Raw genomic sequence first — 25,267 nt, forward strand, 5'->3', positions numbered from 1 at the left:
CAGCTTCCGGTTTTCAAGAGCCACTGCTCGAGTTGACTCCGCAATCTTCACAAGTTCAACAGCTTCCACTGGTAGATACAAAATACACGTAAAACGATTAACAGTTATTCAGGTTGTGGAAATAGGTCTGTAATCTTGAGCACAAACGTTTACCATTATGATTATGTTGATATATTTAGAAAAGAAGTAATATGAAGCATAGATGTACATACACACCTCTAGTTGCCCCTACTGTCGAACTTGTACCATCATTTCTGGGTGAGTGATGAGGCTTCCGTACACCCTGTCTGTACAACAATGGAGAAGGCTCGGGTAAGGTCCGTCGCCCGGGGGATCGCCGTGGGCTAGCCGGGACTGACAGCGAAGGTAGGGGTGGAGACAGGTAGAGAGACTGGTAGGCGAGGAGGAGAAGGCGGAGGAGGAGAAGGAGGAAATCTAGGTGGAGAAGGTGGCATGGGAACAGAGGACTTTGAAGCTCGTGAAACTTTTGTCTTAGTCACCAAATCTTTTGTTTCGTCATCTCTTGAGCTGGAGCTTGAACTCCAGTACCTTCCAGTTGGTCTGAAATGAAAAACAGCAAACAGCTTCAATTGAAGCCTTTACACTATATTATTGTCAATTATTTAGTTCTGTAATAATCATCTTTCAATTCTATCTGTTTAAGCAAATGTAAAATGTTTATATTCTAACCATTTTCACTCAAATGTATTTTCTTACTTTCTTTTCCTTGACTCTCTATAATCCTCTGCCTCCGTGTCGAGGTTAGGCATATCGGGTGCCACGGATAGTTTTCTCCTCACCTTGTCATACGATTCTGTAATTATCAAAGAGCACTTTTCATTACCTCATAATCAGTATGTCAGAAATGATCTTGTTAACAATGACCTAATATTTAATAATAATAATTATTTTTATAAATGAATGAATGAAAACATGTTCGGAAAGATATATTAAACTACACTGATAAGCTGCATGCCGTTCACTTACCGCTACTGTACTTTGATCGTGTACAGTTTCTGCGCGTCCTTATCGCGTAGGCAGCAGGTCTTCACACTCCTGTCCAGTTGATTACTGTTTTTGAACTTGGCCCAAAAGCAGTACTCTCTCCCGTGTAGCCAAGTGTGGGGCACAATTCCCACTTCATCAGTCTTTTAGAACTTGACTATGTGGTACATTTCCTGTTACAAAGCACTTGTCACTTGAATTTACAGATCAGAATAGCATCTTCACTATGAAGAAGGTTGTGTATACTTATAATTAGCAATATCATGTCACTGTTTCCTGCATATTTACAAACCCCCGCCATATGGTTGGAATATTGCTGAGTGCGGCGTAAAACAAAACTCACTCACTCACTGTTTTCTGCACTAATGAAACAACATACACACTGTACTGAATGTTTAAATGTAGCAAAGGAAGTACAATAAATGATTCCTTTTCAGGTAAGAGTACATATTTCTTTTGAATTTGTGATAACTCCGCGACGCAAGGGATAAGTGAAGAAATCTTTTTCAGATTGGAACTTAGCATATATGATTAAAATATCTTTGTTTGCATTCTGTACAATATTTTTAATTATTGCAACTTCATTGTTAATACTAACACAGTTATTTCCAATTGATTTTGACAAAAAGAATCGGTCCATGTGAATTTCTTTAGATTGTTTCACGTATCCTAGATTAGAAAAGACATCTGAATGTTCAAACTTAACACCTTGATTCTCAGAAGCATGTTTACCTTTGTGAAGAGGTGCTTGTGTTTCACCTAAACGTCTTATTATTTGTTGAAGGGGGCACTTTGGTGTTCGAAGTAACTTTTTTTAATTTGCCTAAAAAACTCTCAAAAGGAAAAGAGGAAAAATTGTCCAAAGGACCAAACGTCCTTACATCTTGTGATAGATGTAGCAAACCATGCACATTATAATCAACCAGGTAATTCCCATAAAGACGCTAAAAATGTTCAACAAAAAGACACAAATTGTCCGTGGCATAATCGCAATAATGTGGGACTAGTAGCGGGGCTGATAAACAGGTAATACCGACAAAAAGAAGTAGAAAGTTTAAGTACATGGCATTGCACAAAATATTTAGGGCAACCGGTCCAGTATATAATAAGAATAGTTTATATTCTGTTGCTTTATGTCTATTTCCCTGAGAGATCTCCCCTTTCTACAGAATTCCCTAGCGATGTATTTTGAAGACAAAGGTAGCGTATCTGACAGTTTGTTTATTGCAGTTGCTCCAATTCTACATCCTACAGAAACAGGACCCTTCATCCATAAGAACAACAGTCTTTTCATAACACCTAGGCACACCAAATGCATATATTCTATTAGACTGAGTGGTGATCTCAATAAACGATGCTCTTCATCAGCCATTTCATCAAATTGAAGATCAGTCCTTAGAGGTGCTTTTGTTTCTGAGAATGTCATCTTGCTCAACCATTTACCATTTTGAAAACACTTATCACAACCAGAGTAACCGGTGTGGCCTTTCACTCCTTTAACAAATGCCCTAGCTGGTGTGTCGCATATAAAACATGAAATTGAAACGTTAATTTTGAGGCCATTGTGGTCTAGCCTATCACGCTCTAGACCCTTCATTTCTTCTACAAATTCGTTCAAATATTCACTTGACGTTTTGGTGGTTTGGAAGCTCCATAGAAGAGGCCTACAATAAGGGGTGGATGACTCTACCAAGTATTGGCCAGAACTGCATTGATGTACTTTTAAAAACAGGTAAGCCATCAATATTCACTTAAAATTTCGCATGCTCAGCAGGCATGTTGAATTCCACTCTATAAGAAGGCTGATAGATCAAGAACTTGATATTCCAAAATGAACTCTATCAAGTTTGTATGTTTCAAACACTTTCTTTTCATAATATAATTTGAAAGTTTAACAATCCCAGTCAGTCAAGTATGCAATTGTTACCAAATGTGGTACTGATCGAAAAGTATATGTATTTCTGGTTACAGAAAACAGTGACAGGTCTAATACTGAAATGAAATGCTGCAGTAAATGGAGAGGATGGCCACGTTTAACTCAGGGGCACTTACATATCAAATTACAACCATTTCTAAATAACCCATTTATCCTTCAGTAACATGTTTACATATAGTTTAAAACTGTGAAAATATGATAGACTATACCTTTCTTCAAATGATCCTGGTCTATCACGTGGAAAAGGGACTTGAAATCCGAGATCCTCGGACAAGTGCAAGAGTGAACAATGGTGTAAGATACCGCTCTCAGAAGAAATTCTTCAGTTGATAGTCTGCAGGAAATGTATGTTTCAAATGTTTCCAATGTTTGTACTTTCTATTAAATTATAATTATACCGTAAACTTCTATCACTAGCCAAAACAATTGTGCACTGATTGTGTGAAACTGGAAAAGGGTTTTTAGATATACAAATGTATTTAATCTTAAGCTAATCTTCAAGTTTCACAACTAAACGTAGCCCCGGGCAGATGAACAGATAAACTGGTTAAATTTTTAACACATGGGTCAGTGCTGGGAATCTGCTGGTACCAGTTATAGGGGCTGAGAGACAGTGGCTCCCCGGCTGTGGCCCAGTGCTGTGCCAATGCTGTGAGCCCGTTGCTGGCGCAAGCGTAACTCGCGGCACTAATACCAGCATTGGACAAATGCTGCCATACTACCTGGGAAGACCCATATGAAATCGTGGTCATTATATTCGGCTAGAACATTCAGTGCCAGTTAACAATCTCTGGAAACCCCACATACAGGGGTACGAGGAATTGGGCATGTCTTCATGCCGTTCCCATAGCAATCGTTGTGCCTGTTCTTTACCAGCAGTCGCTCGGTTGAAGCGTGAAGCGTACGTAAAAGATGCATCACATCCCCATCCTGGTGCATCACTGTGGCTTGACCCTTCTGAATTTGGGAATACCGTACATAGTTGAAGGCTACCCCGTCTTTGTGGTGTCCGTTTCTCGGTACAGGTGCTGCTCACGTTTACCAAACAGATGTGCAATAAAATACTATCACATGGCCGATATTATATACAGTCAACATAGAAGCAGCACGTTACACATTCACGTGTGACAAACTTGCCCTCGGTCAGCTCCGCATGGGCAACTAATTTCATACCATCTGTTCATACTCAACAAGGAACAAGTGCCTCTGCATAACAACTATGGACAAAGTACATCGCGGTGTCCTACACAGTTACTGTCAAAGTACATCACGGCATTCTACATTTCCATGTGGTTGAAACAATCCTGAAAGTCATCTGAATACGAAAGCAATTTCTCTTAGCTCGAAGCCTGCGTACGAGTGAATCACTTTGGGCATTTGTCATCTGGTCTTAAGTCTACACTGAGACAGTCGTAGGACTTAGGATCAAATTTGGTCCTGGAATCCCCGATTTCAGACACGATTTAGCCTTTCGTCTTAAGTCTAAATTAAATGTTAAGGGTTAAGACAAAATATGGACATTTTTGTGATCCCGTTCCAGGTAGCCCAGTAACATAAACATAACACATTTCACAGAAATACTCAATGAACGTCTACAATCTTGGTCTCAAACGAATAATATTATTTATAAAATATCAAGCTGGATTCAGAAAGGTATATGCCACTGTAGACAACACTTTTATTCATCATGGAATGATACCAAAGTACTTGGGAAGGTATCAGTAGGATGTTATAATTGTTTGTTTTGTTTTTTTTAATTTTTTCAAGAGTAGTTGACTGTGTCACCTGTGGTATCGCCTGATGAACTATGGCATTCATGCACGGGTACCCACGACTAGGCGCCTATGTTAAAACTCAGCATGAACTGACGGGAACGCGCCAGGTCTGTATTTTGTGCCCCTTAATGTTTTCGCTCTGTATCACCAAATTAGTTACAGAGATTGAAGATTTCAAATGTAGAGCGATGTTTTACATCAGATGCACCCGGTATATGGTCACTGTGATACGCATATGACGTCACAAGTTCAGCAGGTAGTGCAGGAAGACTCAACAACAAACGCATTGTTTAAGCGACTTTTGTGATATCTTGGGGGCTTTCTTGGAATATCAACAAATTTCAAATAGTTGTGTTTAGAAATGTGGGATATTTACGGCATTTTAGAAATGGCACTTCAAAATGATCCGAGATGAAGCTTGTTTCACATTCTAAATATTGAGGACTTGTTTTTTCACACCCAAAGTCGTCTGAACAAAAGCCACCTCAATATTGGCGCAACAAACATGTTTTTACTCTATAACCATAATTCATTATGTGGCAGACTTCATATTACTATGGCATCTCGCCTCTCCGGCAGTATCGAGCCACCCATACTAGCTTATGGTGCGGACTCCTGAGAGTATCAGACTTACAGAACTTCTGAAGCAATTCAAACAAAATACTTCAAAAGGATCTTAAAATTATTAACTTGTATTTAACTTGTAACTCCGCTGTTCTGTCGGCAACATTATATACCTATAACACAAGTAATGAAATGTATCACATATTGGAGCAAATTAATTACCATGGACAATAGAGGAATGCCAAGACAGACTTGATGTGATGTTAATGTCAGCTTAATCTTTCTAACCGTATTTCATGGGCATCATTCGTAGAGGACTTTTTACATAAATTATGATTTGGATCGTTCGCATAACTCAAGATTTTGGAAGCCGTGATAACTTTCAATTAAAGGTCAGGCAACACATCAAGGACAACATCAAGGACGACAGCGGTGGCGCACTAATATTACTGAAAATTCAAGACTAAGTTCATTTTCAAGTCATTATTAAATATGAAATCATATCTCGTAAATATGCAGGAGCAAGTATATCGCCGAGCTTAAAGTCGTGGTAGATGTGGTAATCATGATTTAATGGTAGCAGTACAACTGATGTTGATATTGAATGTAGATTTTGTACTCCCTGTTCATATTATGGGTCAGATTTTGAAATTCACATGAATTTCACGTTTTATTGGTATACATGTACAAAACTATCATGTACATTCATCAAAGGAAGCTTTACCAACTTTATTGAGCAGAAAGTCAATCACCTATGTTGATTCTTGGAAAATGTATGTGTGTGTTTATGTGTGTTGCTTTTAAAGTTTACGGTAGACAGTATAAATAATTGTAACAGTAGTAAAACGTTGTACTTAATATGTTTAGTACAATATCAGTATACATAAGGATACAAGTGTTTATGTGAGTTTTTTTTAAAACGTATATTTGTGTATTTAATAGTGGTATTGTCCTGTGGGCGTGTGGCCTCGTTGACACAAATATATATATCAGAATGTAACGATGTCCAGTTTATTCATGTGTTCAGAGTATCTGCCTATTATCTGGTTTCCTAGTAACATTATACATATGCACTACTTACATGTAGTATTATCCAAAGACAGCACAGTGGCAGGTAAGTCAAAAGAAGTGCATGTTATAAGTAATTGATAAATGAAAAGAAGGTTATATTGTTTTCAAGTGAGATGAAACATATTTTCTCGGTAATGACACATCAGGAGGCTGACGGTTCGGTGATGATGGTATGTATACGATATGTTATTTATCGCATGATGTCTTGTGGACAGAGCAATTGCTTGCACCACTGGAGCTCGATGCTTCCATACCGATCCTAACAAAAGACGGTGAAAAATGTTTATTTTTGTTTCTCTGCGTTGAAGAAACATGGCCTGGCCAGATGGGGACAGCTGTGCCGTACACAAGTTGGATATTTATGTCGAACGTTGTCATGGCATCAACAACAACAACAACAACAACACACACACAAAAAAAAAACAAAAAAAAAAAAAACACACACACAAAACACACACACTCAAAACACAAACACACACACAAACACACAAACCAAAACAAACAAAAGACAGACTCACACACACATATACACTCAGCCCTGCACCATACGTTAATCCCCATTTACCTTACGTTTTCTGGTATGCAGGTATAAATACCTTTAGGTAACTTACTTGCGACAACTCTTCTCACAGCACAACGCAACACTGCATTGCAGTAGTAGGATACGACCCCGCCTGTCGCGAGCTTTCACTCTCGTTGCCAGTTCAACTCAATCATTTTACCCCACATAGAAGATTGAAAGGATTACTATTAATAAGTTCCTTCCGAGGTAACACCGGAGTTTTCACAAACTGGCTTGTCGAGTTCCAACCACGTGACTACCCGTAAACTCAGCATGCGACCCATCCTCCGCTGTTGTGAATGGTTTCAGAGTTGTTAGCTCGAGGCAGACGATAAGTATAACCAGACGACAGTTCGCAGCTGACGACAGTCAAAACCTCCTCACTGCTTGTACTTTTCAGCTCCTAGTGAGCTTTGGAATATTATCACTGACTTTGGAATAAGAATGGCTAGTGTATTTGGAGCTGCGGCTATTCCCTTCATCGCATGCATAACCCTTCTTTTGGCGGAATCACTGCAAATCCTGTCTTTCGCAGCTCCTTACTGGGCGTCAGATCAGTTTGGTTCGTTTGGATTATGGAGACATGTGAAGTGTGTCGGCGGCTCGAACATCGACTGCTACCAGTACGAATATCCGTGGCACGTGGATGGTGAGTTATATGTGCGCACTGCTTACAACAGACGACATAGCGTCGAGCTTTCTTATTGATATCTTTCATGTAACAATGTTCTCAAACAGTCATTCCCCAAAATAATATCTTCGCAGTTTTTCCCCATTATTTGAAAATATGACCTATATTTGTGTTTTTTCTTTCTATACATTTTAGAGTTTACTGTCTCTTCTTTGTGTATGTAACTGTTTCCAACTTAAACAACTGAATGAACGTGAGAAGTCCGTTCAAACGTTTGCTTGTCCGTACTGAGAACAGACAGCACCGAAAGACATTCCGTCTCAAAGGTCTATTATTCATTTGTACAACATGTTTTATACGCCCCGAATCGTATAGCGTTTTTCTGACGCTGGCATATCTTTAAGTATCGTCATGGGTCAATGATCTGTCGTGTGCTGTGGAAAGGTCGTTCTTGTTGTACTGTAAACGTAATAGAGGGTATGTCTACTTCATACACAAACGACCTGCTTGCTTCATCAGTAGGATTATGCGGATGTACGACACTGATGATGTCTACACTCCTCCTTAACGTCAAACATTTGAACAGAATGGAGTGGTAGCCGAACGAGAACACGTCTGTGGTGGGATGATTTATCTGCATTTGAACAATAGTGTCAGAACTCCGTCATCAGAATTATTTGTTAAGAGAAGGTAATTGTAACATTCCCAGGAACTTGAAAAGGGATAGACACTGCAACCAGAAAGCACATAACACTGGTCATACACTACCATCTGGACACATGGTGACAGTGGTCATACACTACCACCTAGACACGTGTGACACTGGTCATACACTACCACCTGGACACTTGTGACACTGGTCATACAGCACCAACTGGACACGTGTGACACTGGTCATACACTACCAACTGGACACATGTGACACTGGTCACACACTACCAACTGGACACATGTGACACTGGTCACACACTACCAACTGGACACATGTGACACTGGTCATACAATACCAACTGGACACTTGTGACACTGGTCACACAATACCAACTGGACACGTGTGACACTGGTCACACACTACCACCTGGACACATGTGACACTGGTCATACACTACCAACTGGACACATGTGACACTGGTCATACACTACCAACTGGACACTTGTGACACTGGTCACACACAATACCAACTGGACACATGTGACACTGGTCATACACTACCACCTAGACACATGTGACACTGGTCACACACTACCACCTGGACACATGTGACACTGGTCACACACTACCACCTGCATACATGTGACACTGGTCATACACTACCACCTGGACACATGGTGACACTGGTCACACACTACCACCTAGACACATGTGACACTGGTCACACACTACCACCTGGACGCATGTGACACTGGTCACACACTACCACCTGGACACATGTGACACTGGTCACACACTGACACCTGGATACATGTGACACTGGTCATACACTACCACCTGGACACATGTGACACTGGTCATACACTACCACCTAGACACATGTGACACTGGTCACACACTACCACCTAGACACATGTGACACTGGTCATACACTACCACCTGGACACATGTGACACTGGTCACACACTACCACCTAGACACATGTGACACTGGTCACACACTACCACCTGGAAACATGTGACACTGGTCACACACTACCACCTGGACACATGTGACACTGGTCATACACTACCACCTGGACACATGTGACACTGGTCACACACTACCACCTGGATACATGTGACACTGGTCATACACTACCACCTGGACACATGGTGACAGTGGTCATACACTACCACCTAGACACATGTGACACTGGTCATACACTACCACCTAGACACATGTGACACTGGTCATACACTACCACCTGGACACATGTGACACTGGTCACACACTACCACCTGGATACATGTGACACTGGTCATACACTACCACCTGGACACATGGTGACACTGGTCATACACTACCACCTGGATACATGTGACACTGGTCATACACTACCACCTAGACACATGTGACATTGGTCACACACTACCACCTAGACACATGTGACACTGGTCATACACTACCACCTAGACACATGTGACACTGGTCACACACTACCACCTGGACACATGTGACACTGGTCACACACTACCACCTGGACACATGGTGACAGTGGTCATACACTACCACCTGGATACATGTGACACTGGTCATACACTACCACCTAGACACATGTGACACTGGTCATACACTACCACCTGGACACATGGTGACAGTGGTCATACACTGCCACCTGGATACATGTGACACTGGTCATACACTACCACCTAGACACATGTGACACTGGTCATACACTACCACCTGGACACATGTGACACTGGTCATACACTACCACCTAGACACATGTGACACTGGTCACACACTACCACCTGGACACATGCAACACAAATACGTATTATTCCAAGGACTTCTGATTTACCTGTGGTACTAATACCATGTACAAGCTCAACTTGTCTTGCCAGATGGCTGACTCTGTTAACACGATAAGCCATTAACTGGACATGTCAACATGCGGATTCATTAAGGCGGCCAATGTCCACTTCCACTAAATTCGGAGCATTAACGATGACTTATGTCCTGGCGCGGACTACTCACTTGTGTCACCGTGTACATATACATCACCGACAAATGTCGAGACCTGGGGTCACCAGACAAGCATCATACTTAATTATCACTATGAGAACATATGAACATGAACGAATCTAATTAAATCCTGTGTGCTGCAAAAACGCCCATGCCATGACTGCCGGAATGTGGTCAGTGTATTATACATAACTTGCTGCAGCAATGGAGTCCCCACAGGTGTAGAAGGACAACAATCCATGAGCGCTTTTAGACTTTGGGCAGTTGCATCAGCAGAATATCAGCTATTCAGCAACCTAAAACGGTATATTGGGTAGCACTAGTGACGCAAGCCTGGGAAATGTTTCCTCGTGAAACTGCTGCTACCAGTACCGACCTGTAAGGACGTGTGGATGAAACACTGTTGGTGCATGACACTTGTCACAACAGTGACGTTCTCTGCACAATATGCATCGTGAGTGTCGGCGGTTTGCTTCTGTATTTATAGTCTAGAACACCCGCTGTCCAACACACCATGTGACATGTTAACGCCAAGTACTTTACATGCTATGATTCATCAAGTACTGCTATATATTTTAAGAACAGCCTATTGTGAGGACAACATTCCAACATGCACATCTGCGCGAGGTCTACATTCATCCACATTCAAAGCTGCACCTACTGTCACCACCCTTCCCTACACCACCACACCGCCATATTAATAATACACTGCGATAATATTTCACCACGTTACGTATGGAGGAGCCTAGTAAAATGGAGGCATTGCTCTTTATTGTCTCTAACAATAACAATAGTTGCTTGAACTTATGATTAAACGGCTTACATCACGAGAGCATACTAATTTTATACACGTGTAATGTATTATGCATGATGAAGATTATCAATATAATAAAGTTTATCGCCAGGATCGGGGGAAACAATCTACCGTGATAAAAGCTAAATGAAACTTTCTCAGTAACGTATATTGTCACGAATTCTAAACGCACGTACTAACGCAAGGGTACTACTAACGCAAGGGTAGTTTTAGCGGTGTGTACAGGGCTACAGCGAACGTGGCTGGGAGATGTTTTTGTATTCTTCGGGAATAGTTCAAAACATTTGACAGCCTTTCTCTGTCATTAAACATCTATGCAAACTGGGTGTGTACTCACATAACCGAGACACATCTTCATGCGGAATATCACACATATGAAGCATATCTAAAGACACACCTTCTGGAATGGGTCTACACATAAAAATATCGGCACATAATTTAACACAGTTATTCATTCTTTCGGTTTATTTATCCACTCGACGTTTTAGCTGATCTGATATCTCCTGGTCTGGATCTAACGGTTTCACCAGGAGAGAGAGAGAGTGTCGCCAGTCAAAGGCGGTATCGAAGGACTTCATCTCTAACGCCCCGGGTCGGTGACAGGTCCACCTAGTGGTCCACCTAGTGGTCATCAGACCATGAGATACCCAACAAAAAGTAGCTCATATTCTGATATTCTCTTGAATACCATTAACATTCACAATACGATGGCATAATCAGCAATGTCAGCGAGCATGGCCATCTTATCTCTGTAGAAATATGTTATAACATGGACTGACCTTCTTATCTGTAAGGTGAGATACAAATCTCTTCATGTAAGTTTAATGATAAATGAAATACATTATTTAATGATGAGAGGTATAACTGATGGTGTAAAGTGAGTGTACCAGCCTAGGTCCTAGAGTGATGACATGTATGATCCGTATGCATGAATGTCTGTGTCCATAAAAGACCCAATCATTTCACCACGTCCTCCCAAACTAAATCCATGGACATCGCCATTGATATGAGCTGTGTGTGTAGAGGAGGACAAGGAATGTCGACAGACGAGCTGTCTCCCCAATGTTATTGTACCGCAGTCCTTTGCGGGGGAGGGACAGGGGGCAGTGGGGTGCTGTTGTGATAAGATATAGATAGCGTATGAATATGTAATGTATTGCCAGTGTACAGCCTTCATTTATCTGTCTGAAAAGTGGCAGTTTTTTTATCCACGATAAATTAATTGCATAACTTCTTTGTGATGGCGACGACGATGATGGTGATGATGATGATGGTGATGATGATGATTATAATGATGATGGTGATGGTGATGATGATGATGGTGATGATGATGGTGATGATGATGATGGTGATGATGATGATGATGATGATGATGATGATGATGATGGTGATGATGATGGTGATGATGATGATGATGATGATGATGATGGTGATGATGATGATTATGATGATGATGATGATGATGATGATGATGATGATGATGATGATGATGACGACGACGACGTCGACGACGAAGACGACATCATCATAATACATCATATATATCTAACTTACAATGCATACTGCTTGTGATGACATTTCTAAAACATATGCTTTATTTAAACGTTTTGCTGACTGCTGACTGTTGCACCACGATCCATATGCGATCCCCCAATAGGGTGTACGAATCAACATAAAGGTCAGCATATAAACGCACCCATGTCTGTTTACCGCTGTCACCCCTGTTCTTCTTTCTACGCCCGTGCCCCGCGCCCACTAGTGTCTTTACAGTGCAGTGTTTGTGTAGGGGAGATCCAGTTGTTGCGCCGGATAGATCTCCTTAACAACGACAACCCTGCTTTGTGAAGCAATGTTTGTTCATGGGACGTTGAAGTGACTGTCTATAACGAGACAATTACCTCGGGCAACACTAAGGTATAACCCTGCTTCGATCGGAGACACGCGGATCCAGGTCATCTGGTAGCTAGCACAGACATCAATATGTAGAACCGAAAGTATTGTAATCCAATGTCCAATTGGACATAGATTTACATGTTAATAATTATTAGGCAAGGTGTTTGTTTTACATAAGATATATCATTCCGGTCCTAACAATTAAAACTTCCTGAAAACGTACAACGTTAGTGAATAATCTAGATAATCTAGGGCGACATCGTTTTGTTTACAACCCTCACCCTCATAGGCGGATCTAATGGATGCTGAGGGAAGGAGGTTCGCCCATGCCTTAGTTGTACCTACATGCTGATCATAAAAAAATTCTTCCCCTTGATTCTCAGACTCAAAGGAGGAATAACAATGTTTCTTTGTAACCAAATCAGATTGGGGACTCATTACGTGGATCTGAACTCCTCCTGCTGTAGTATATTACAGTGGAAACGAGTACTGGACTGTAGTTCCGAAACTTGAAATAACTGGTAAAAGAAGGACACGTTAACACCACCACATACAGATACCCCAATATAACAGACGCCCTGATCTATCACAGCAAGAAAGGTGAACGTGTTACCACGCTCTAGACAGCCACATGTTTCGGTGTGTTCCCAGTAACCAGCCAGTGTGGCGTGAATAGTGTAACTTAGGATTAACGGTGCTTTGAGCAACGTGTCGGCTTTATGTTAAAGAAAATCACAACACGGTACACAGATTGACTGGCACACCAGAGATAATTAATGGTTGGAACCTGGGATTCGAGCCCAACACTACAAGCACCGTGCACAACGGGTTGCGTGGCTTGTCTATCAGTTGGCACTCGTTATACCTTTGTTCACTGTGAAACATGGGTAGCTATTGTTTTGTCCAGTATTTCGATACTGCTGTAAGAAGATGCACAACTTGCTGAAACCTTTACACCAGAACATGGTGACAGCCGTTAATGTCAAGTGGAAAGCAAAGGTAACCTCGGTTGTTAGAGAGCATGTCATATTGTCAGCATCAAACACAGACACAAGGCTGTTAAACAACCGTGAAATTGAGATTTGGTGTTGTTAAATGTTATGTTGGCTTGAGTTGGGCGTGACATCACAGCTCGTGTCAGTGGGTATGATGGCGCTACAGGGAGGTGAGTCATCCCTGCCACACTGAACTATAGCTATTGTACATCAACGTCAGCTTGTGCTCTGTGAATTGATTCTATCTGTGTGTGAAACTCATGTAAAAGTCCAAAATAAGACTATGGGAATAATATCAGGGAAGTTTTAATTGTTAAAGGGTGAAAAAGCCCGTCTTAACGTCTTTTCAAGTTAGTAAGTTTAGCAAGGTATTCATATTTGTCATAACCACTGAACGGCGTCTACTTGCACAAGTTCTGAAACGGTATCTAATTGCACCAGCTGTGTTACGGTGTCTAATTGGGACAGCTGTGTTGAGGTGTCTAACTGCACCAGCTGTGTTACGGTATCTAACTGGGACAGCTGTGTTACGGTATTTAACTGCACCAGCTGTGTTACGGTATCTAATTGGGACAGCTGTGTTACGGTGTCTAACTGCACCAGTTCTGTTGCGGTGTTTGATTGGGACAGCTGTGTTACGATGTCTAACTGCACCAGCTGTGTTACGGTATCTAACTGCACCAGCTGTGTTACGGTATCTAACTGCACCAGCTGTGTTACGGTATCTAACTGCACCAGCTGTGTTACGGTATCTAACTGGAACAGCTGTGTTACGGTATCTAACTGCACCAGCTGTGTTACGGTATCTAACTTGGACAGCTGTGTTACGGTATCTAACTGCACCAGCTGTGTTACGGTATCTAACTTGGACAGCTATGTTACGGTATCTAACTGCACCAGCTGTGTTACGGTATCTAATTGGGACAGCTGTGTTACGGTATCTAACTGGGACAGCTGTGTTACGGTATCTAACTGCGGCAGTTGTTTTGCGGTGTCTGAGAGCACCAACACTGTTACGGTGTGGAATTGGACTAGTTCTGTTACTGTGTACAAACGCGGATAAGACCGGTTATGTGAAACACCGCTATCACCGATGTAAAGGTTACAGTTTCAATTAAGCCAGAACGAGAAGTAAACAGTTTGTTAAGTATCCGTGCTATCCCACTGACACACACGCTCACACAGTGCACCCAGCGAGAACATCGTCACACACACACGCTGTGCATACAACGTCGATCACTTCCTTAACGCACATGTACATGGTTGGTTTTAGTAAAACAACTATATATTACAAAGTGCACATCTATATCTATGAAGTAACACGAGGTACACATTCTTCTCGAAATGCCATTCCCATGCTGCTATTGTGTACAACACATGTATATTCCACCCAATGAAGATATGGGTGACAACTATTCTTTAATTACCAGTGCTTGTTGTGAAAGACTACAAAGGGTATCGGGTGGTCAGGCTCGATGACTTGGCTGCCGGTTGTGATGGTGTCCTAGCAGCGAAGATCGATATTCATTTTGTTATTTCACTGTGATGCTGTTGTAAACATACTGAGTTTCTTGTCCGAGGTAGTGGTCATGTTTCATGTGCTAATGATGTTTTGGTGATTTTTGTTTTATCTTGTGAGTAAACAATGCGCCATACACATTTGCTGAACTTCAGTTTGATCATTTCAGTGCGTGTCCTCCACATATAGCTACATGCGTCACTTCTCTTCACATCTCATTAGTACATGCCGTTTGAGATCCGTATCGCAGTTCGCTGAGTGACAGCAGCTTGCCCCGGGCGGGTACACCACAGTGGCAAGCGTTGTTTAATACCGCGATACCATGAGTATGCCTTTCCTACCTTGATCATATAAACACGCACGTGCGCACATGCACATGTGCATGCATAGACGCACACAGAAACACACGCACACGTACGCCTACTTACACGCACGCACGCACGCACACACACACACATGTACGCCCCCCATTAAACACACTCACATGTAGGTCTACTTACACGCACACACACATGTACGCCCCCATAACACGAACACACATGTAGGCCTACTTACACGCACACACATGCACAAACACACACAGATGTGTCCCCACTTACACTTGTACACACACACACTCATGTACGCCCCCATTACACGAACACACATGTAGGCCTACTTACACGCGCACACACATGCACGCCCCCATTACACGAACACACATGTAGGCCTACTTACACGCACACACACACACACACACTCATGTACGTCCCCATTACACGAACACACATGTAGGCCTACTTACACGCACGTACACATGTGCGTCCCCATTACACGAACACACATGTAGGCCTACTTACACGCACACACACATGTACGCCCCCATTACACGAACACACATGTAGGCCTACTTACACGCACACACACAAACACTCACACGCACACACACTCATGTACGTCCCCATTACACGAACACACACAAACACACACACACAAATACACACACACATGTACGTCCCCATTACACGAACACAAACACACACACACGTAGGCCCACTTACATGCACACACATACACAAATACGCATGCAAATGCACGCACCCCATCCCCCTTACACTCACATAGACATGTACGCCCGCGTACACGCACATACACACATGTACGCCCTCCGCACACGCTCTCTCTGTCTCTCTCGCACACACACAAACAAACACACACACACACACACACTCTCACACACTTTGACAGATACCATCTCATGATACAACTGTATTACATTTTAAAAGGTCTTGTCGTCCATCTAAGTTTTTAACGTGGATAGTTTTCGTGTAAACACAATAGGTTTCCCCAGCTACAACGTCAGGTGTATAAATGAGACAACGTTTATAACACCGTTGATACGTGCTGTAACAAATGTTTTATCGACTATCACTGGGGTCAGCATCACAGTTTGATTGATCAGGAGTTAATTTCCCTTCCGCGCCTGTTACTTTCACCTTCCAGTGTTAAATGTTTACTTGTTATAGCATTGTTGGCGTCATTAGCATAAACAAACATTCCTGGAAGTAAAGACTACAGTTGACAATCAATATGCTTCTGTCTGTATGCATCTGACACGTAGTAATGGTTTCATCCGAAAGTGGCATCTGGCATTGAAATACATGCATCGGATCAGTCCACGTGTATATTGAGGCGAGAAAACATACCCGTGCAGTGTCGTATTCAAGCAAGTGTCTCCTAAAATAACCACGGACAGGTGACAACACCGTGAAGTACCCCATTCCTCTAAAATAACCCAATCTGAGTTCAGCACTAAGTAGTGTTCCTCCCTACCAGCCCCTATCAGTCTTCTTCTGTCAGTCTGACAGCATTATGTCACATTTATTCCTTCCGACACATTAAAGAACTATTTTACTAATATTCCTTGGAGCTGGTGTCTCATCTGTCACATCTTTATATTTTACAAATGAGAACTGAGTGACATAAAGTGGACAGCGCGATAGTCTCGAGGTTAGCTATATTTCCTTGGTGAAGTACCTGGTGACGACCTGTAGAAGGGTTACTGTAATCGTACCGAGAGGACGGTGGAGGAGCCCTCTACAGGGGGTCACTAGTGTTCTACCAAGAGAACGGTGGAAGAGCCCTAAGTAGGAGGATCATTGGTGTCTTGCCGTCAGGACTGTAAAGGAGTACTCTGTAGGAGGGTCACTGTTATCTTACCGAGAGGTCTGTGGATGAGCGTTCTGAAGACGAGTCACTGATGCAGGAGATGCTCCAGATACATCACACTACCTCCACCGTTCCATCTGGAGAGTTCCCTAACCAACCATGCCCAGTCTATATCACAGATAAAGAGGGCAGATTTGTTATACAGAGCAGCACGATTACTTTGCTTTATGTGCCACATCGGTTTCGCGTGACTGATCTGGTCTCGCGTGACTAATCTGGCATTATTGCTCTATACAGTGATCCTCAAATGAATTGCCCAGTGACCGTATCAAACCTTTTTCAACGTTGTCCGGAATTCATGGTGAATGTCTGCACTGTGTATTGTCTCGAGAGGCGTACACTCGTAATAATACGTCTGCTTTAAGTATTAAAGTCAGGTTTGTCAAGATGCATTTGGACATACGTCTTCCTTTACACATTCAATGAAACTGTAGGGAAATATCTGTTGGACTTTGTTGCGAGATTACCTCTTGTGAACTGGAACTCGTATTTGGTATATATGATGTGTGGGTGTAAAGGTGTCGTGAATGTTGTATGGGTGCACGTTGATGCAGTCGTAAGCAATGCATGCGGAGAGAAAGCTATCATCTTTGCTGTGATGTGTGGCTGTGGTTGGATTGGTGATCGTAGTTACTGGTGGTGGTGGTCACGTGACCGTGCATGGCTGCTTTTATTCGGGGTGTACCCAAGAATAGGAAACAATCTAGAGACAGACATGAGATGTGTCTGGAAAGTTGGAGTTGTAAATCACCCGAACCTTCCACGGCCACGTCAGTGCCGGTCTGTCGAACTATAGTTTAGGGTCAGTACCTGTATCACTGGCCTGCCTTCTTACCTTGGTAAATGGTATAAGAAACGTCATTAAGGTGTTGGTGTCTGGAGCCGTGAATATCATATCCAGTTAGTTTCATGTGGCATAATGAACGCTTCTCCCGACAAACCAAGGTAGATAGTTGGCGTCCTTTCTTCTGTTATATATACAATACGTCTCATCACAAGCAGCAGTATTTGAACTACTTAAATCAAGCTTGTTGGACGTTGCCCGAATGCACTATTCGATTATGACAAGAAGGGGAGTCCGGGAACGCTAAAGATGAAGAACTGTGATGCCGGAAGGGGACACTCCGGGAACGCTAATGATGAAGAAGTGTGATGTCAGAAGGGGACTCCGGGAACACCAATGATAAGGAACTGTGACGCCAGATAGGGACTCCGGGAACGCTAATGATGGAGAACTGTGATGCCAGAAGGGGACTCCGGGAATGCTTATGATAAACAACTGTGATGCCAGAAAGGGACTCTGGGAACGCTAATGATGAAGAACTGTGATGTCAGAAGGCAGTGGATACGTAAGTGTGTCTTCAGAAATAAAATATCCATTCGTCAGGTCCATGTGACAAACCAAACTGTTTCTCCGTGTGGTTTGTCCACAGTGGGTTGTCAAGGAGGAATGTTGTTAAATGAGGGTTGTATAGTTCCGTGTAAGGGTTATGTGTATGCCAGTGTTTACTATCTGGTCACTACAGAGAGCGTACACTGGTATGGGTTCGTCCACTGATACTGAATGGTAGTACGCTCCTTACAGACAGTATTATTCTGACAAGGTGAGCTGCACGCCAGAAATATTTAAGTCTTCATGTACACTTTATGGGCCGTATAGGTAATAAACATGTGCTAAAGAGACAGTGGAAGATAAGAAGCTTTAGTAAGCGTGAAACAGGCATAGGCATCTGTCGGGTGATGTACAATCCGAATACAGTCGAACCCCGTTAACTCGGATCCCATTTATCCGGAAACCCCGCCTTCCGGACGAGTTTTATGTGAAACGAAACTTACGTTCATTAATTGTACTCGCTTAACCGGACCCCGCGCTTCCGGACCCGGACGGCGAATTTTCAAACTGAAAAATTTCCATTGAAAAATGATCCAGTTATCCGGACGGAGAGATCTGTGCAACGTGCATGTGTATGTGTCACGTCAATACCGTTTACCGCACGACGATGTGATTTCATTCTTAATCAATCGGAAGGCATTTGATGAGAATTGATTAATTAGCCATCAAAACACTAATGACGCGTGTCACTCGGGTTGTTCATTAGGATTTAGCGGGTGTGAGAACATCTCATCAGTAACGAAAACACATGTAAAGTAGGATTAGGTAAAGTACACTGTAACTGCACTGTTTATAATTGTATGAGGGCTGACAAAGGCTTTGAAACTTGCTATGCGTTTTCCAGTACAATATGTCTGCCAGGACTCTGACAATCAAGACACTGGTGTGTATGCGATATTTTACCCGGTAATGACGCGTAAATTGCCAAAATTGAGAGGTTGAAACGTGTTTCATGTCCATGCAATGGTGCCAAAATATCCTCTCGCAGAATTCCAGTTCCATTCTAAGCGATGCACATGGAGTAATACATTAGTCCTGTAACGTTAATTACAGTGAAGTTTGAATTTGAATACGTTATGGTATAAGCCTCGAACCCCATACTGCATTTTATCTCATTATGTACCTGCATTTTGTTCTAATGCATGTGTAGTTCAAACACAACACTATTTTCCAAATCGTTAGATGTCTATTTGTGTTTCAGATTGGCTCAATGCAGTCCGGGCGATGGAGAGTCTCGCCATCATCTTCATCGCCATTCCCCTCGTGGTGATGCCCGTCTACATCTACGTGGCGCTGGGATTGTACTACAGATGTGTGCTCCTCACCATGACGGTGTTGGCACTTCTGGCATGTAAGTACAGGCACACACGGGGCAAGCGTGAATCCCAGGAGGACACGACTCCGCAGTATTGCTGTAATCAGTGTCAGCGAATATGGTTTTACGACGCTCTTAGCATCATTTCATACATTGGGCTGTGCTTTCTGTGGATGTATTCGCCAAGAAGGGGGTTGTCGCGTGTGTGCGTACACCCAAAGAGCACGCGGTACTGGGTGTAACCTCTAACACAACTCGCTCCAGCTTTACTACAGCATCTCTGTCACCACATGCTGGCCACTCCTCTTTGCACCTTCCCCATGTGTGTGGATGTATATTAAAGGAAGAAACCTAAATGCTGGTGTTATACTCGGTCGCTAGAATGCAAATGGAATGGTGGATAGAGATGGGGGCAGGTGGACAAAGATGGGGGACAGGTGGACAAAGTGTGACGGGTGGATAAAATGTGACAGGTGGAAATAGAAGTATAACATTGTGAGATTAAGATCTGGTCATGGAATATGGCAACACGCGACCTAAAACTGTATACATTTAAGCACGGGTTAAGGGGCACTAATTACCCAAAGTGGTCAGCCTAGCCAGTATAACAGTCAAGTACCAATGAAACCTCACTATTTAAAAAGATTCCTTCATTCTGGGTGGCGTCAATCAATATCTGGTGTTGTCCTTGTAGGAAGACTCTCCTTCATTCTGGATTGCGTCAATCAGCGGGGTATCTTGTGTTGTGCTTGTAGGAAGAATCAAAGAGGTATCTTGTGTTGTGCTTGTAGGAAAAATCAGCGAGGTATCTTGTGTTGTGCTTGTAGTAAGACTCTCCCTCATTCTGGGTTGCGTCAATCAGCGGGGTATCTGGTGTTGTGTTTGTAGTAAGGTTCTCCTTCATTCTGGGTGGCGTCAATCAGCGAGGTATCTGGTGTTGTGCTTGCAGGGAGACCCCCGGTGGAGTCTGTATAGAATGGGGCTAGAGGTTCAGTGTGTGTAGAATGGGCGTTAGATGTTCAATATGTGTAGAATGGAGGTTAGACATTTAGTATGTGTAGAATGGGCGTTAGATGTTCAATGTGTAGAATGGAGGTTAGACATTTAGAATGTGTAGAATGGGGGTTAGACGTTTAGTATGTGTAGAATGGAGGTTAGACGTTTAGTATGTGTAGAATGGAGGTTAGACGTTCAGTATGTGTAGAATGGGGGTTAGACGTTCAATGTGTGTAGAATGGAGGTTAGACGTTTAGTATGTGTAGAATGGAGGTTAGACGTTCAGTATGTGTAGAATGGGGGTTAGACGTTCAATGTGTGTAGAATGGAGTTAGACGTGTAGTATGTGTAGAATGGAGGTTAGACGTTCAATCGGTGTAGAATGGAGGTTAGACGTTTAGTATGTGTAGAATGCAGGTTAGAATTTAGTATGTGTAGAATGGGGGTTAGACGTTCAGTATGTGTAGAATGGAGTTAGACGTTCGGTATGTGTCGAATAGGGGTTAGACGTTCAGCATGTGTAGAATGGAGCTTAGGCGTTCAATGTGTGTAGAATGGAGTTAGACGTTTAGTATGTGTAGAATGGAGGTTAGACGTTCAGTATGTGTAGAATGGAGGTTAGACGTTTAGTATGTGTAGAATTGGGGGTTAGACGTTTAGTATGTGTAGAATGGAGGTTTGACGTTCAGTATGTGTAGAATGGAGGTTAGACGTTCAATGTGTGTAGAATGGGGGTTAGACGTTCAATGTGTGTAGAAAGGGGGTTAGACGTTCAATGTGTGTAGAATGGAGGTTAGACGTTCAGTATGTGTAGAATGGAGTTAGACGTTCAATGTGTGTAGAATGGAGGTTAGACGTTTAGTATGTGTAGAATGGAGGATAGACGTTTAGTATGTGTAGAATGGGGGTTAGACGTTCAATGTGTGTAGAATGGAGGTTAGACGTTCAATGTGTGTAGAATGGAGGCTAGACGTTCAATGTGTGTAGAATGGGGGTTAGACGTACAATGTGTGTAGAATGGAGGTTAGACGTTCAATGTGTGTAGAATGGAGGTTAGACGTTTAGTATGTGTAGAATGGAGTTAGACGTTCAGTATGTGTAGAATGGGGGCTAGGCGTATAGTATGTGTAGAATGGAGGTTAGACGTTTAGTATGTGTAGAATGGAGGTTAGACGTTCAGTATGTGTAGAATGGAGGTTAGACGTTCAGCATGTGTAGAATGGAGGTTTGACGTTCAGCATGTGTAGAATGGAGGTTAGACGTTCAATGTGTGTAGAATGGGCGTTAGACATTTAGTATGTGTAGAATGGGGGTTAGACATTTAGTATGTGTAGAATGCAGGTTAGACGTTCAGCATGTGTAGAATGGGGGTTAGACGTTTAGTATGTGTAGAATGGGGGTTAGACGTTCAGTGTGTGCAGAATGGAGTTAGACGTTTAGTATGTGTAGAATGGGGGTTAGACGTTCAGTATCTGTAGAATGGACGTTGGACATTTAGTATGTGTAGAATGGAGGTTAGACGTTCAGCATGTGTAGAATGGGGGTTAGACGTTCAATGTGTGTAGAATGGAGGTTAGACGTTCAATGTGTGTAGAATGGAGTTAGACGTTTAGTATGTGTAGAATAGAGGTTAGACGTTCAGTATGTGTAGAATGGGGGTTTGACGTTTAGTAAGTGTAGAATGGGCGTTAGACATTTAGTATGTGTAGAATGGAGGTTAGACGTTTAGTATGTGTAGAATGGAGGTTAGACGTTTAGTATGTGTAGAATGGAGGTTAGAAGTTTAGTATGTGTAGAATGGAGGTTAGACGTTTAGTATGTGTAGAATGGGGATTAGACGTTCAATGTGTGTAGAATGGAGGTTAGACGTTTAGTATGTGTAGAATGGAGGTTTGACGTTCAGTATGTGTAGAATGGAGGTTAGACGTTCAATATGTGTAGAATGGAGGTTAGACGTTCAGTATGTGTAGAATGGAGGTTAGACGTTTAGTATGTGTAGAATGGAGGTTAGACGTTCAGTATGTGTAGAATGGAGGCTAGACGTTTAGTATGTGTAGAATGGAGGTTAGACGTTCAGTATGTGTAGAATGGGGGTTAGACATTTAGTATGTGTAGAATGCAGGTTAGACGTTTAGTATGTGTAGAATGGGGGTTACACGTTCAATGTGTGTAGAATGGAGGTTAGACGTTCAATGTGTGTAGAATGGAGTTAGACGTTTAGTATGTGTAGAATGGGGGTTAGACGTTCAGTATGTGTAGAATGGACGTTGGACATTTAGTATGTGTAGAATGGAGGTTAGACGTTCAGCATGTGTAGAATGGGGGTTAGACGTCCAATGTGTGTAGAATGGAGGTTGGACGTTCAATGTGTGTAGAATGGAGTTAGACGTTTAGTATGTGTAGAATGGAGGTTAGACGTTCAGTATGTGTAGAATGGGGGTTACACGTTTAGTAAGTGTAGAATGAGCGTTAGACATTTAGTATGTGTAGAATGGAGGTTAGACGTTTAGTATGTGTAGAATGGAGGCTAGACGTTTAGTATGTGTAGAATGGAGGTTAGACGTTTAGTATGTGTAAAATGGAGGTTAGACGTTTAGTATGTGTAGAAGGGAGGTTAGACGTAAACTTTAGTATGTGTAGAATGGAGGTTAGACGTTTAGTATGTGTAGAATGGAGGTTAGACGTTCAGTATGTGTAGAATGGGGGTTAGATATTTAGTATGTGTAGAATGGAGGTTAGACGTAAATTTTAGTATGTGTAGAATGGAGGTTAGACGTTCAGTATGTGTAGAATGGAGGTTAGACGTTTAGTATGTGTGGAATGGGGGTTAGACGTTCAATGTGTGTAGAATGGAGGTTGGACGTTTAGTATGTGTAGAATGGAGGTTAGACGTTTAGTATGTGTAGAATTTGGGTTAGACGTTCAATGTGTGTAGAATGGAGGTTAGACGTTTAGTATGTGTAGAATTGAGGTTAGACGTTTAGTATGTGTAGAATGGGGGTTAGACGTTCAGTGTGTGCAGAATGGAGTTAGACGTTTAGTATGTGTAGAATGGAGGTTAGACGTTCAATGTGTGTAGAATGGGGTTAGACGTTCAATGTGTGTAGAATGGAGTTAGACATTTAGTATGTGTAGAATGGGCGTTAGACATTTAGTATGTGTAGAATGGACGTTAGACGTTCAGTATGTGTAGAATGGGGGTTAGACGTTTAGTGTGTGTAGAATGGAGGTTAGACATTTAGAATGTGTAGAATGGAGGTTAGACGTTCAGTATGTGTAGAATGGGGGTTAGACGTTCAATGTGTGTAGAATGGGCGTTAGACATTTAGTATGTGTAGAATGGAGGTTTGACGTTTAGTATGTGTAGAATGGGGGTTAGACGTTCAATGTGTGTAGAATGGAGGTTAGACGTTCAATGTGTGTAGAATGGAGTTAGACATTTAGTATGTGTAGAATGGGCGTTAGACATTTAGTATGTGTAGAATGGACGTTAGACGTTCAGTATGTGTAGAATGGGGATTAGACGTTTAGTATGTGTAGAATGGAGGTTAGACGTTCAATGTGTGTAGAATGCAGGTTAGACGTTCATTATGTGTAGAATGGGGGTTAGATATTTAGTATATGTAGAATGGAGTTAGACATTTAGTATGTGTAGAATGGAGGTTAGACGTTCAGTACTTGTAGAATGGGGGTTAAACGTTCAATGTGTGTAGAATGGAGGTTAGACGTTCAGTGTGTGTAGAATGGAGGTTAGACGTTCAGTATGTGTAGAATGGGGGTTAGACGTTTAGTATGTGTAGAATGGAGGTTAGACGTTCAGTATGTGTAGAATGGGGATTAGACGTTTAGTATGTGTAGAATGGAGGTTTGACGTTTAGTATGTGTAGAATGGAGGTTAGACGTTTAGTATGTGTAGAGTGGGGGTTAGACG

The 25,267-nt window shown here is 42.3% G+C and overlaps 1 protein-coding gene and 1 pseudogene across 1 annotated transcript in view; one reads left to right on the plus strand and one right to left on the minus strand.

Annotated features, from left to right (window-relative positions):
* Nucleotides 1–344: 344 nt before the first annotated feature.
* On the minus strand, nt 345–2,431 carry LOC137294202 (uncharacterized; annotated as a pseudogene).
* Nucleotides 2,432–7,167: 4,736 nt separating this feature from the next.
* The window catches only part of LOC137294174 (uncharacterized), a 34,079-nt gene continuing 15,979 nt past the window's right edge, over nt 7,168–25,267 (plus strand). The window contains exons 1-2 of the mRNA XM_067825162.1: nt 7,168–7,562; nt 20,227–20,376. Of these exons, the coding sequence (XP_067681263.1) occupies nt 7,358–7,562; nt 20,227–20,376 (355 nt within the window). The 5' untranslated portion in view covers nt 7,168–7,357. The remainder of the gene's footprint in view (nt 7,563–20,226; nt 20,377–25,267) is intronic.

This window comes from Haliotis asinina, chromosome 8 (genome assembly GCF_037392515.1).
Source record: "Haliotis asinina isolate JCU_RB_2024 chromosome 8, JCU_Hal_asi_v2, whole genome shotgun sequence".
In the NCBI taxonomy this organism is placed as follows: domain Eukaryota; kingdom Metazoa; phylum Mollusca; class Gastropoda; order Lepetellida; family Haliotidae; genus Haliotis; species Haliotis asinina.